This window comes from Cygnus atratus, unplaced genomic scaffold (genome assembly GCF_013377495.2).
Source record: "Cygnus atratus isolate AKBS03 ecotype Queensland, Australia unplaced genomic scaffold, CAtr_DNAZoo_HiC_assembly HiC_scaffold_46, whole genome shotgun sequence".
NCBI lineage: Eukaryota > Metazoa > Chordata > Aves > Anseriformes > Anatidae > Cygnus > Cygnus atratus.
In genome coordinates, this window is record NW_026110062.1 from 74,477 (window position 1) to 87,985 (window position 13,509).

Here is a 13,509-nt window from a genome sequence, read left to right on the forward strand (position 1 = left end):
CCCAGGTAAGGATGTCCAAGTGCACAGACCCGTGTGCAAGGACGCACAAGTGTGCACAGCCGCACGCCACCATGGACCGGGCTGCACAAGGACGCGCGGCCACGCGCACGGCCACGCGCGAGGGAGGATGCGCGAGCGCATTCAGGAGAGCGCGGAAACGCGCGGCCCGCGCCCTGCCCTGCGGTTTTGACGCGCCGAGGAGCAGGAAGCGGCCTCGAAGGCGGCCGCCGCCTTCCTGCCCCCGCCAGCGGGGCGCCCCGGGCCCTCGAGGCTGCGTCAGGGCCCCGGGGCTGCGGCACTTCCTCCCCGGGGCCGCTTCCGCCCGCTGCCGCCTGCCCCCGGCCGCGCTGGGGCTTTGGGCGCCCCGCTCCCCGCTCGGGCTCCTCCTGGGGCTGGGCCCCGCCATGGGCAGGATCTGACCCGCCGGGGGGGTCCCCGCCGCCCCCATGTCGCTGGCGCTCAAGGCCCGGCAGAAGGCGAGGCGCAAGGGCGGCGCCAAGGAGCGGGTTTTCGGCTGCGACCTCCTCGAGCATCTCCAGCAGTCGGGGCAGGACGGTAAGTGTGGGGAGCAGGGACCCTGCGCTGGGGGGGCCTCCCCGGGGCCCCCCGCTCCCCTCCATCTCCTCCGTCCCCGGGGGTCGCCCCCCACCCCCGGCCCTGTGCCCCCCAGCGGAAGCGGGGAGGGGACAGCGGTGACGCACGCCATGCGGTTGCATCACCGGGGCTTGAGCAAGCGGCGGAGCTGGGGTGCATCCCGCAGAGCACCCCCCGAGATTTTGGGGTCCCCACAGGGCTGGCATGTCCGATCCAACCTCAGCTCCCCGCTGCGCCCCGTGGTTTGGAGGGGGTGAGCCCCAGGGGCTCAGTGGCCTTGTCCCCAGGTCCTGGTGGTCTCAATCTGGACATGGGGACCGGCGGCACCGCAGGGACACTGCCGCGGTGGGGACCCGCTCCCTCCTGTCACCCCCTGCGCTCATTGGGGACAGGGCCCAGGGCCTTGGGAGGGGTCGGGGGGCTCCGTGGGGGGCGATGCCAGACCCGGCGGTGCCCGTCCCGCAGTGCCCCAGGTGCTGAGGAGTTGCACCGAGTTCGTGGAGCAGCACGGGGTGGTGGACGGCATCTACCGGCTGTCGGGCGTCTCCTCCAACATCCAGCGGCTGCGGTGAGCGGGGCGAGGGGATGGGGAGGGGATGGGCAGGGGATGGAGGCAGCAGCGGGGGGATGGAGGGCGGGGGAAGAGGGAGCTGGGATGGAGATGGGGACCAGGAGGAGACCGGAGGGTGGGAGGTAGGGATGGGACGGAGATGGGGCCGGGTGGAGACAGAGGATGGAGATGGGATCTGACGGGATGGATTTGGGAAGGGAGATGGGGTTGGGACCAGGACGGAGGGAAATGGGGATGGGACGGGATGGAGATGGGACCAGGTGGGGTGCGTTCGGAGGGAGGGGTGAGATGGGGCTGGGATGGAGATGGGGCTGGGTGGAGACAGAGGAGGGAGCAGGATGGGGATGGGACCAGAACGGGGCAGAGAAGGTGGAGATGGGGACAGGACAAGGCAGGACCAGGTGGGAGGGAGGCAGGGATGGGTGGGCACCGGGGGGTGGAAATGGGGACGGGATGAGGCAGGACCAGAGGGAAGGGGACAGGGAGAGGACAGGGAGGGGGCCACAGAGGAGGGAGGTGGGGTGGGGATGGGTGAGGACAGGAGCAGGCGGAGGGGAGATGGGGATGGAGGCAGGGCCAGAAGGGGTGGAAATAAGGTGGGGGGACAGGGACAGGGCTGGGACCTGCCCCCGGTGCTGGACCCAGCCCCTCCGCCCCCTGCAGCCTTTCCCTGCCCTCCCCGCTCCTTCCTGCTCACTCGCTATTTCATTCCTGCTTTTACCTTTTTTCTCCCACTTCATTCATTTCTGTTCATTCTCTCATTTGCTCTTTCATGAATCCTCTCCAGTTCTGGGCCATTTTTTTCACTCTTCTTCCTTCGTTCCCTCAGCTCTGTCCTCCCTTATTTCCCCTCCCCAACACCGGGGCGCTTTGTCCTTCCACACCCCGCCCGGTGTCCCCAGCGTCCCCATGTCCCCTGCATCCCCAGGACCCCCAGCACTGCCAGCATCCCCTGGGACCACAATGTCCCCAGTGTCCCCCACACCCCCAGTTTCCCCCAGCATTCCCCACATCCCTGGTGTCCCTCTATCCCTGGTGTTTCCAGCGTCTCCAACATCTCCACGTCCCCAGGGCTCCCCAAATCCCTGTTTCCCTGTACTTCTGGCATCCCCATTGTCCCTAAATCCCTATGTACTCCGCACCCACCTGTCCCCAAACCCCCACGTCCCCAGTGTCCCTGAGCATTCCCTCGGGACGCTGGGCAGGGTGCGGGGATGGGGACAGCCACATCCCCGTCTCCGTTGCCGTCTGTCCCCGACGATCCACGTGCCCCACGGGCAGGCAAGAGTTTGACAGCGACCGCTGCCCCGACCTGCACCGGGACGTCTACCTGCAGGACATCCACTGCGTCAGCTCGCTCTGCAAGGCGTACTTCCGCGAGCTGCCCAACCCGCTCCTCACCTACCAGCTCTACGACAAATTCGCCGTGCGTCCCGCTGACCCCCTGGCCCCGGGGAGTGGGGGGGCCCCGGGAGGTGGCCCCCGTCACGCCGTCCCCGTCCCCCCAACAGGATGCGGTGGCCATCCAGATGGAGGAGGCACGCCTGGTGAAGATCAAGGAGGTGCTGAAGGAGCTGCCGGCGCCCCACTATAGGTATGCGGGGGGCCGAGTCCGCTGTCCCCATGTCCCCAAACGCCGCCGCCGGCCCTAAGGCGTCCCCGCGCCCGCAGGACCCTGGAGTTCCTGATGAGGCACCTCCTGCACATGGCGTCCTACAGCAGCCAGACCAACATGCACGCCAGGAACCTGGCCATCGTCTGGGCCCCCAACCTGCTGCGGTGAGCTGGGGGGATCGGGCATGGCCCCGGCTTTGTGGGGCGCGGAGCTGGGGGGGTCAGGGCAGGGAGCGTACCCCGTCCCCGTGGCAGGTCGAAGGACATCGAGGCGACGGGGTTCAACGGCACGGCGGCCTTCATGGAGGTGCGCGTCCAGTCCATCGTGGTGGAGTTCATCCTCACCCACGTGGAGCAGCTCTTCGGGGATGCCCCCCTCTGCGGTACGTCCCCGCGGGGCCAGGGGGGTTGGACACGGGGCTGGGGGCGGGGGGGGGGAACGCCCTGACTCACCCACCCGGTGCCACAGGCGGTGAGGCGGCGCGGCGCTCCCGGCTGCTCCCCGGGGACGGGCAGGCCCCCTACCACGTACCGGCCGTGCTCAGCCAGGGCGACGGGCCCCCCCCGATCCGGCCCTACCACACCATCATCGAGCTCAGCGAGCACAGGTAGGAGCCGCCAGTGTCCCCGCTGGCACCGGTGTCCCCGCTGGCACCGCGTGCACCGTTGTGTGACCCCGCACACACGTGTGAGCCCCTGCGCTGGTGGTCGTGGGTATGCAACGAGCTCGAGTGTGCACAAGCGTGCTTGAGCGTGCACGCCGATGCCTCACACCGGTGCCCCACAGGAGGAAGGGTTCCCTCAAGGCCAAGAAGTGGAAATCCATCTTCAACCTGGGCCGCTCCAGCCACGAGGCCAAGCGCAAACTGGTGAAGGCGGAGGAGAAAGGTTGGGGCCCTGCCCGTGCCCCGGTTTCCCCCACCCCGTGTTCCCGCTGTGTCCCCAGCCCCTTCTCCTTCCCTCCCCAGAGGACAAGTGCGGGAAGCTGAGCTTGCGGCCGGCCAAGAGCATGGACTCGCTCAGCTCCGTGCCCTTCAGCAGCGAGGGTAAGGGGAGGCGCCGCGGTGCTGCCTCGGCACGGTGTCACCTCCGTCCCCATCCCGGTGCCCAGGCACGGCCACGCGGCGTGGCCTGGGGGGCCTGAGGGGAGAGAAAATGGGGACAAGGTGGGGATGGAGAGGGCAGGATGGGGACGGAGACGGGAGGGATGGGGACGGACAGGACGGGGGGGGATGGACAGGACAGGGATGGTGGTGGTGGAGAAGAAAGATGGGGATGGAATTGATGAGGATGGTGACAGAGGGGGCTGGGGTGGTGCTGGACAGGGGAGAAGGATGGGGATGGAGGGGACAAGGAAGGTGACAGAACAGTAGGGAGAGGACGGGGCGGTGATGGACGAGCCGATGGCCGTTGCCCCCATCCTCTGGCTTGGCACCATCCCCTGGTTTGGGGAGCCCTGGGGACAGGGGACGCCTGGCCCTGACTCCAGCCCCCCACCGGGAGCAGAGGACCCCCGGCTCAGCACCACGCGCTCGGTGAAGCAGCCGCCGCAGCGCAGGGAGAGCTTCGACACCTGCCCCTCGCCGGCGCCGGCAGAGCCCTTCCCCGCGCTGGAGGAGAGCCCCGAGGAGAAGCTGAAGGCGCAGGAGGAGCTGCGGGGCCCCGAGTCGGAGGGCGAGAGCGGCGCCAAGTCGGAGCCCACCACCCCCAAGCCGGGCCGGGCGGCGCTGGTGGGGGCTGGCGGGGGCCGCTCGCCCGCGGCCACCCGCAACCGTGCCGAGAAGTGCGCGGGGGTGCACATCTCCGGCCCCTTCTCTGTCACCGTCCCCTTCCACATCACCTCCAACCTCTCCCGCCTGACGCGGGGGCAGCCGTGCCCGGCGCTGGCCCAGCTGGGCTCTGCTAGCCCCCCACCGCCCACCCGCCGCAGCGCCGGGGAGCCCGCGGCACCCGAAAACCCTGCGGGTGAGACACGGGGGGGACACGGACCCGGTGACACTGGGGGGGGGGGGCTGGAGGGAAACCCCCTCACCCCCACGGCGTCTTCCAGGGGAGGTGAAGGCGGCGGAGGAGACGCGGCTGTCGCTGGAGCTGCGCGACTCCTTCGCCTTCCTGGACAGCCAGGACACGTGGCTGGAGCACGGCGGGGACGGGGACCCGGCGGCGCGGGCCCTGCCGGGGGGCAGCGACCTCGAGGACGGCGACGGGTTCCTGGCCCTCGAGGAGGGCATGGAGAGCGGCTTCATGAATGTAAGATGGTGCTGGAGGGCACAGGGGTGGTGATGAGGGGACAGGACGGTGATGGAGAGGTCTGGGTGGCACCAGGGTGGCAAGGTGGGTCTGGGGGCCGTGCCTTGCTGCGCTGGGGGTCTTGGGCATGGCCGTCACCCCCCCGCCCCCTCCCTGTCCCCAGCCGGGGGAGCCCCCCGCGGAGCAGCCGGCCAGCTACCTCTCCATCGAGGAGTGCATGGACGAGGAGCTGTTCTACATGGCGCCCAGTGGCTCCGACGCCGAGGACGCCGCAGGGGACACCGACTCGGACGACATGTTCCTCAGCGCCCACGACGAGCTCAGCCCGCTGGCGGCCGAGCCCGAGCCCCCTGCCGAGCCGGGGGTGGGCACGGGCACGGCGCTGGGGCCACCAGCACCGCACAGCCCCCCGGTGCCGCGGGACAGGTCCCCATCGCCGGCGTCGGTGGCACCGTGCCCTGCGGGGGAAGCAGCTCCGGGTGCCGGGGAGCACGCAGCAGACCCCGCTGGGGATGTGGCGGAGGAGGGGGCATCAGGCCAGCCCCTGGGGGAAGAAGAGGAGCAGGCTGGGGGCAGCGGGGTGGGGAATGCCGGTGGCAGCTCCGGCCCGGGAAGAACTGAGGCCAGCACCGAGACGGGGCTGGGGGCTGAGGCTGCACCAGCCCCGGGCTGTGTAGGAGCGGAGCTGGCTCCCGATGCCCCAGACGGGGAAGCAGAAGAAGACGGGGCCGGCGCTGGGCCCCCCACACTGGAGCAGCTGGGGCAGGGGGAGCCCCAGCCTTCACAGGGGTCCCCCCCACCCCCCCCAGATGAGGAGCCCCCCCTGCAGCCTGCTGAGCCTCCCGTCCCCGAGGCTCCCTCTGAGGCTCTGCCCCCCCCAGGGGCCAGCACGGAGGGCTCGGGTCCCCCCCCGGGGAGCACCCCCATCGCCGCCACCCTGCAGCGGGGGGATGCTCCCCAGGCCGACCCCGACCCCGAGCCCCCCCCCGGCGGGGCCGTGCTGCGCCGCGACGGCAGCGCCCCGGTGCGCCTGGCCTCCCGCCTCGTGCGGGTGCAGCAGGCCCGCTCCGTCCCGGTCGTGCCGCCCAAGCCCCAGTTCGCCATCGTCCCCCCGGCCCTGCGGCCCAGGACCCTCCCGGCTGACGGTGCCAACGGCGTCCCGGCCGGGCCGGTGGCGGCGGAGGAGCAGACGGCTCCCGGCAGCCCTGGGGGGGCGGCGGGGCGGCGTGCGGGCTGGCGGGAGGGCGGCAGCGTCTCCTTGGACGACGCCGCGATGGCCGAGCGGCAGCTGGTGCCGGTGCGGAGGATCCAGACGTACGGCGGCGAGGAGCAGCCGCCCGCCGCCCCCAAGGCGCTGCCGTTCCAGCGGGCCCCGCTGCGCCCGCGCCTGCTGCGGCCGCTCAGCTGCGTGGCTGCCCCCCAGGGCCCCGCCACCCGCGGCTGGCCGGGCCAGGCCCAGGACGACGGGGCAGCCCGGGGCACGGCGCGGCGGCCGCTGGGCGCTGAGGGGGCGGCAGGCGAGCGCTGACGGGGGACCGGGGGACACTGGGGGACACCGGGGTGGGGGGGGCTGGGGGCGGCGTGGGTCGCGCTGCCGTGAATAAAGGCTCCGGGCTTCGTGATGTCTTCGCCTCCTGCGGCACAACATGGCGGCAACCGGGGTGGCTTCACGGGGGTGGGGAGGTGGTGACGCCCCGTGGTGCTACCCCGGCGGGGACCGGGGTGGAAGTACCGGGGGGGGGGGGGGCGCAGCCCACACCGGGGCTGGATCGTGGCGGGGGGCTACGGGAGAGGCGGGGGGGGCCGCTGCCCGCTTCCAAGATGGCGCCGCCCTCAGCCAAGATGGCGGCGGGCGGGAGCGCCGCGCTTCGCCGTCTAAGATGGCGCCGGGCACGCTCTGAGATGGCGGCGGGGGGGGGGGGGCGGGGAGGCCGTGCCCGGCACCAAGATGGCGGCGGCGGAGCGGCGGAGCGGCGGCGGCGCCCCGGCCCAAGATGGCGGCGGGGGCGGGGCGGGGCGCGCTTCCGCCCGGGCCCGCGATGGCGGCGGCGCGGCGCCGTGCGCATGTGCGGGGCTCCATGGCGAGACAAGGGGCCGAGCGCGCACAGGGTAAGCACCGGGCCCGGCCGGGCCCCGCCGCCGCCCCCCCCGCCCCCCGGCCCCGGGGGCTGTCCCCCCCCGCCGCCCTGCCCCCCCCCCCGGGCTGCCCCCGCCCCCCCCGGGTCGCCCCCGCCCCCCCCGGTCCCCTTCTCCCCCCCCCTCCCCCCCCCTTCCCGTTCCCCGCTCGGTCCCGTGCCCCCCCCCCCCCCGGTGCCCCCCCCGGTTGTCACCCCCGCTCCCGCCGCCCCCCCCGGCCCGGCCCCTCCGGCGCCCCCCCGTGCCTGTCACGGCGCTCTCTGACAGCCCCGTTGTCCCCCCGCCCTGTGCCCCCCCCGGCTTACCCCATCTCGTGTTGCTCCCCCCAAACTTGTCACCCCCCGAACTTGTCACCCCCCCCAAAATCGTCACCCCCCCCAAATTGTCACACCCCCCCCAATCTTGTCACCCCCCCCCAAAATCGTCAGACCCCCCCAACTTGTCACCCCCCCCCCCCAAACGTGTCCCCCCCCAGCAGCAGCCCCGGTGGTCCCCACGGAGGCCCGGGGGGGTCCCTTTGCTTTGGGGGGGGGGGGTTGCAGCTGATCGGCCCCAAAGGGCCCAGTTTTGGGGTGCCCCCCCCACGGCACCCCCCCCGCTCATGTCCTCGGCCCCAAGTCACCCCAAAACCCGGGAGGGGGGCACCGCCGGGTGACAGCGGAGCAGGGGGGGCGCTGCCACCACCGCCCCCCCCGCGTCCCCCCCCCGGGATGCGAAAGTGAAACGGGGCCACCCAAAAACGGCGGCGCCCCCGGGGACACCGGCGGGGAGGTGACGGGGGGGGGACGACAGCCCGGCAGGGACCCGGGGCTGGTTTTGGGGGGCTGCCCCCCCCCCCCCCCCCCCCGTCTGACCCCCCCCGTGCTGTCCCCAGGCCAGAGCCGGCCCCGACACCTCCCCGGTGCCACGGGGGGGTTTGGTGGCCGTGACGGGCGAGGGATGGGGGGGGGGGGGGGGGTTGTGGCCACCGTTCGGTGGCTTGGTGACACCGAGGGGCAGCTGGGGAGGTTCGGATGTGGTCGGGGGTGGCTCTGGTGCCGTGTCCCCACGTCCCCTTGTCCTGCGTCCCCCTGTCTGTGTCCCCACGTCCCCTTGTCCTGCGTCCCCCTGTCTGTGTCCCCATGTCCCCCCATCCCTGTGTCCCCCTGTCTGTCCCCACGTCCCCTTGTCCTGTGTCCCCCCATTCCTGTGCCCCCATATCCCCATGTCCCCATGTCCCATGTCCCCCTGTCTCTGTCCACTGTCCTATGTCCCCCTGTCTCTGTGTCCCCACGTCCCCCTGTCCTGTGTCCCTCGTCCCTCTGTCCCTACGTGCCCGTATCCCCATGTCCCCTTGTCCCGTGTCCCCACCCCCGTGTCCCCATGTCCCCTTATCCTATGTCCCCCCATCTTTGTGTCCCCACACGTCCGTATCCCCATGTCCCCTTGCCCTATGTCCCCCTGTCTCTGTGTCCCAATGTCCCCTCATCCCTGTCCCCATGTCCCCCTGTCCCATGTCCCCCATCCCCGTGCCCCCACGTGCCCCTATCCCCACGTCCCTCGTCCCCCTGTCCCCCCTCTCCCCGCCCCCATTTCCCTTCTCACCGTGGCCCCCGTCCCCGTGCCCCCGTCCCCGTGTCCCCAGGCTGAGCCCCGCCGCCTCGCAGGGCGCTGAGCGGGAGCCGCAGCACCCATCTGCCGCCGCCCTCTGATGCCCGGCGCAGCGGAGCGATGAAGGGGTGAGTGCCGCCGCCCCCCCCCCCGGGCGAAATCCAAATTCGGGGTGGGTGAGGAGGGCTGGGGTGGGGGGGGGGGGTGCGGTGGCTCGGGGACCCCCGTGGGGGACGCTGCGGTCTCCGGGCTGTCCCCGCCACGCCGCCCTTGTCCCTGCAGGCAGCAGAAAGCAGCCGAGACGGAAGAGGGCACGGTGCAAATCCAGGAAGGTGAGGGGGGGGCCCTGTTCTGGCCGGGGGGGGGGGGGGACAGCAGGGGTCCGGGGGGGTGACAGGGGCCAGCTGCCGGGTCCCCTCCCCGCCATGGCCCCCCCCCCGCCGCCTTCCTGCCCCAAGGTGCAGTGGCCACAGGCGAGGATCCCACCAGCGTCGCCATTGCCAGCATCCAGTCGGCCGCCACCTTCCCCGACCCCAACATCAAGTATGTCTTTCGCACAGAGAACGGCGGCACGCAGGTACGCGGCGGGGACGGGGGGGGGCACGGTGACCCCCCCTGTGGGGCAGCAGGGAGGAGAGGGGTCGGGTTTGGGGGGAAAGCGGGGAGGCGGGGGGGACGCCGTGTCCCCTCCGCAGGGCAGCCAGGAGGAGAGGGGTTTTATTTGGGGGGAAAGCGGGGACGTGGGGGGCACGCGGTGTCCCCTCCGTGGGGCAGCCGGGAGGAGAGGGGCTGCATTTGGGGAGGGGGGAGCACGGGGAGCGGCGGGGCCGGGTCCTGCACCCCGGCACGCGGCGGGGCTGAGCCGGCGCCGTGCCGCCTGCCCGTCCCCGCGGCTGCGGCCGTCCCGCAGGTGATGTACCGGGTGATCCAAGTGGCGGACGGACAGCTGGACGGGCAGACGGAAGGCACCAGCGCCATCAGCGGGTACCCCGCCGCGCAGTCCATGACCCAGGTGCGCGCCGCGGTCGGTGCGGGGCCGGAGGTGGCGCCGGGGCCGGGCGGCGCGGTGGGACACCGCTGTCACCGTCCCCTCTAGGCCGTCATCCAGGGCGCCTTCACCAGCGAGGATGCGGTGGAGACGGAGGCCACGGCCACGGAGACCCACTACACCTACTTCCCCACCGCGGCCGTGGCCGACAGCAGCACGTCCGCCGGCGCGGGGACCACGGCCACCGCCGTCGTCACCACGCAGAACTCGGAGGCGCTGCTGGGGCAGCCCACGCCCACGGGTACGGGACGGGGACGGGGACGAGGGACGGGGACGGGGACGGGGGTGAGAATTAAGGTGGCTGTGGGGATGGGGATGGGGATGAAAGCGGGGAGGAGGATGGGGACGATGAGGGGAATGCGGGTGACGGTGGGGACAAAGGTGGGGTCAGGGGAGGGGGACAGGGCAGCTGCCAGCCCCCGCTGGGGGCGTCACAGCCACGGTCCCCGTTGTGGGACATGGCGGAGTGCTCCCCGCCTGACCCACCTCTCCTTTTGGGCCGTTCAGGGCAATTCTTCGTGATGATGTCACCGCAGGAGGTCCTGCAGGGTGGGGCGCAGCGCTCCATCGCCCCCCGCGCCCACCCCTACTCCCCGTGAGTACCGGCACCGCCAGGGGCCCGGCGCGCGCGGCGGGGGGCGGCTCAGCGGCGACGTGCGGGCCCCCTGCCAGCACCGACCCCTCCGCTCCCCCCCCAGGAAGGCAGAGGCACCGCGGGCCACCCGGGACGAGAAGCGCCGGGCGCAGCACAACGAAGGTACCGGGGGCCCTGGGGGGGGGGGGGGGGGGGGGGGCAGCGGCATCTCCCCGGGGCTCGGGACCCTCGGCGGGCGGCGGCGCTGCAGCGCGGAGCTTGCCCCGGGTTAACTCCGCGTCTGTTCCCACCTCCTGGGTGGGAAAGGAGTAAGGACGGCTCACGAAGCTCGTGGCGGTTAGGGCTGGAGCTCCGATGGGAGCGCTGCAAGTAGCAGCGGCAGGGAGGGCAGAGCCCCAGGATTAAGCTCAGGGCTCGGGAAGCCCCCGCGCGCCCACGTAAGGCACCCGGGCGGCCCCGGCTCTGCCCCGGGGCTCCGCTTCCAGCCCGAGCAGCCGGCAGGACCCAGACCCGTGGCCAAAACCTCAGGTATTTGGCTGGTTTGGCCCCAAACCAACCGGCGCGGGCCGGGCGGGGAGGCAGGAGCCGGACCCCGAGGGCAGAGCTCGGCCCCTGGGGTGCTTCGCCTCCAGGGCTGGCGGGACCCGGCCCTGCCCACCGCCCCCGTCCCCCCCTCCTGCCCAGCGCAGTCAGGGGCAGCGCCCCCCCGTGCGCCCCCCCGGCAGGCGGGAGGGGAGCAGGGAGACCCGCGGCAGGGTCTGCGCCGCGGGTGGGGGGGTCCCAGCGTTGCCCCCAGCGAGGGGTCTCCGGGTGGGCCGGCTCTGACGTCCCTCTCCGCTCGCAGTGGAGCGCCGGCGCCGGGACAAAATCAACAACTGGATCGTGCAGCTCTCCAAGATCATCCCCGACTGCTCCATGGAGAACACCAAGTCGGGGCAGGTAGGGGGCCGGGGGGGGCGCGGGGACGGGGAGATTCAGGGCGTGAAGGGGACGCGGGGCCGGGACAGCGGTGTGGTGCGTGGGGTGGGCATCAGGGTCCTGCATCCCCTGGGGTCCCGCGTCCCTCGGGGGGCCGTGGCCGTGGGGCGGGAGCCGGGAGCGGGTCCCGGTGTCCCCCCAGGGGGTCCCGGTGTCCCCTCTGACGCCTCGTCCCCTCCCCAGAGCAAAGGGGGGATCCTGTCCAAGGCCTGCGACTACATCCAGGAGCTGCGGCAGAGCAACCACCGCCTCTCCGAGGAGCTGCAGGGCCTCGACCAGCTCCAGATGGACAACGAGGTCTTGCGGCAGCAGGTGAGCGCCGGGGGTCCCCAGAGGGGGCTGGGGGCGGCGGGGGGGGCGGGGGCCCGGTGCTCGGCCTCACCCCCGCTCCCCCCCCCCGGCAGGTAGAGGAGCTGAAGAACAAGAACCTGATCCTGCGCGCCCAGCTCCGCCAGCACGGCGTGGAGATCGTCATCAAGAACGACAGCCACTGACGGGGCCTCCGGCGTGGGGACGGGGACTCAGAGGGGGCCGGCGGCCACTGGCAGCCCCCCCGCGGCCGCCTCCCATGCTCAGAAGCGCCTCTCTGCCCCCCCCCATGCCCCCCGCCCGGTGTGACATGAGGAGCCCCCCGTTTGGTTTGTGTCCCCGTCCCCGTGCCCCCGGCGTCGCCGTGCCCGTCTCACGTCCCCGCGCTTCGTGCACACGCTCTCGGCCAGGCGGGCGCCGGCCCCGCTGCCCCCCAGCACTGCCTGGACCCCCCCCGCCTGCGCCCCCCTCTCTGGGTGTCGCCCCCCCTTGTCCATCCCCCCCCAGGGTGTCACCCCCCACCCGGGTGCCATCTCTCCTGGGGGCTCTGGTGGCTCTCGCCCACCCCCCCGACTCTTCCCCCCTCCCCGGGGTCCCCACTGGGGTGCGGGGTCCCTGGTGCCGCGGCCCCCCCTGTTCCTCCTCCTGCCCCCCCCCCCCCCGCCTGCTGCAGCTGGCCCGGCCCAGCAGGCCCAGACTTTTTTTTAAAAACTCTCTGAATTTAAAAAAAGCGAAAATAAATAAAAATAGTGATTTGTTTTTCCAGGCCCTAACGGTTATTCCCCTGCTCCGCCTGCAGCACCCAAGGGACCCCCCAGTCCCCCCCGTCCCTCCCCCAGCCCCCCTGCCCCCGGTGTGCCCCCCCAGCTCTGCGTGGTCCCTTTGACCCTATTGTACCCCCCCTGCCCACCGTGTCCCACCAGTCCCATTGTGTCACCTGCGTCCCCCGTGTCCCCTATGGCCCACCATGACCCCCCCAAACCTTTTTTCCCCCGTCCCCAGCGTGTCCCCACCCCTCTCCTGTCCCCCCACATCCCCCAGCCCCACGGGGCCCAGGGGTCCTGCAGGGGGGCGAGGAGGGGACGATCAGGGGACGATCACCCCCCTGTCCCCATCTCGGTCCTGCCGGCCCCTCCCCATTAATTTGGGGTGACTGAGCCCCCCCCCCCCCCGGCCCCAGGCCCTGCTGGGGGCCCGGTGTCACCTCCGCAGGGTGACGAGGGGCGGGCTGGGAGGGATGAGAGGAGACGGGAATCGCTGCCGTGGTGTCACCGTGCTGTGATGTCACTGTGCTGTGATGTCACTGTGATGTCACCGTGCTGTGATGTCACCGTGCCGTGATGTCATTGTGATGTCACCGTGCTGTGATGCTGCTGTGTGCCGTGATGTCACCGTGCTGTGATGTCACTGTGATGTCACCGTGCTGTGATGTCACCGTGCCGTGATGTCACTGTGTGCCGTGATGTCACCGTGCTGTGATGTCGTCATGCCCTGATGTCACTGTGCCAGGATGTCACTCTATCATGTCGCTGTGTCGTGACGTCACAGTGCCATGACGTCGTCACGCCGTGGTGTCACCGTGTCGTGATGTCACCGTGTGCCGTGATGTCACGGTGTGTCATGTCACCGTGCCCTGATGTCACTGTGTCGCGATGTCCCCACGCCGTGACATCACGGTGTGACAGCGCTGTGCCGGAGCAGGGGCTGTACTGGGAGCACTGGGGGCACTGGGAGCCCCCCGGGGCTGAGGCGGCCGCGGGCCCTGTCCCCATGGCAACGGCCGGGCCCCCGCCCGGCAGCCCCCACGCGGTGCGCGGAGCGCGC

At 72.1% G+C, this 13,509-nt stretch overlaps 2 protein-coding genes across 3 annotated transcripts; both read left to right on the forward strand.

The window, feature by feature from the left end:
• Positions 1-446: 446 nt before the first annotated feature.
• Positions 447-6,557, forward strand: ARHGAP30 (Rho GTPase activating protein 30). The gene is made up of 12 exons (XM_050716846.1): positions 447-555; positions 1,060-1,162; positions 2,447-2,591; positions 2,677-2,759; positions 2,837-2,944; positions 3,035-3,162; positions 3,249-3,387; positions 3,567-3,667; positions 3,748-3,825; positions 4,283-4,744; positions 4,830-5,029; positions 5,193-6,557. Exons 1-12 carry the CDS (start codon positions 447-449, stop codon positions 6,555-6,557), a joined length of 3,021 nt encoding a protein of 1,006 aa, XP_050572803.1.
• A 508-nt stretch (positions 6,558-7,065) lies between these two features.
• USF1 (upstream transcription factor 1) lies at positions 7,066-12,408 on the forward strand. 2 transcript variants are annotated; one of them, XM_035570737.2, is made up of 11 exons: positions 7,066-7,138; positions 8,790-8,883; positions 9,038-9,087; positions 9,214-9,332; positions 9,666-9,767; positions 9,852-10,044; positions 10,311-10,398; positions 10,502-10,560; positions 11,243-11,337; positions 11,560-11,688; positions 11,781-12,408. In XM_035570737.2, exons 2-11 carry the CDS (start codon positions 8,876-8,878, stop codon positions 11,868-11,870), a joined length of 933 nt encoding a protein of 310 aa, XP_035426630.1. In that variant the 5' UTR covers positions 7,066-7,138; positions 8,790-8,875; the 3' UTR covers positions 11,871-12,408. The 2 variants fall into 2 exon arrangements, with proteins under 2 accessions (XP_035426630.1, XP_035426632.1); XM_035570739.2 differs by having other exon boundaries at positions 9,220-9,332; positions 11,781-12,004.
• The last annotated feature ends 1,101 nt before the right edge of the window (positions 12,409-13,509 follow it).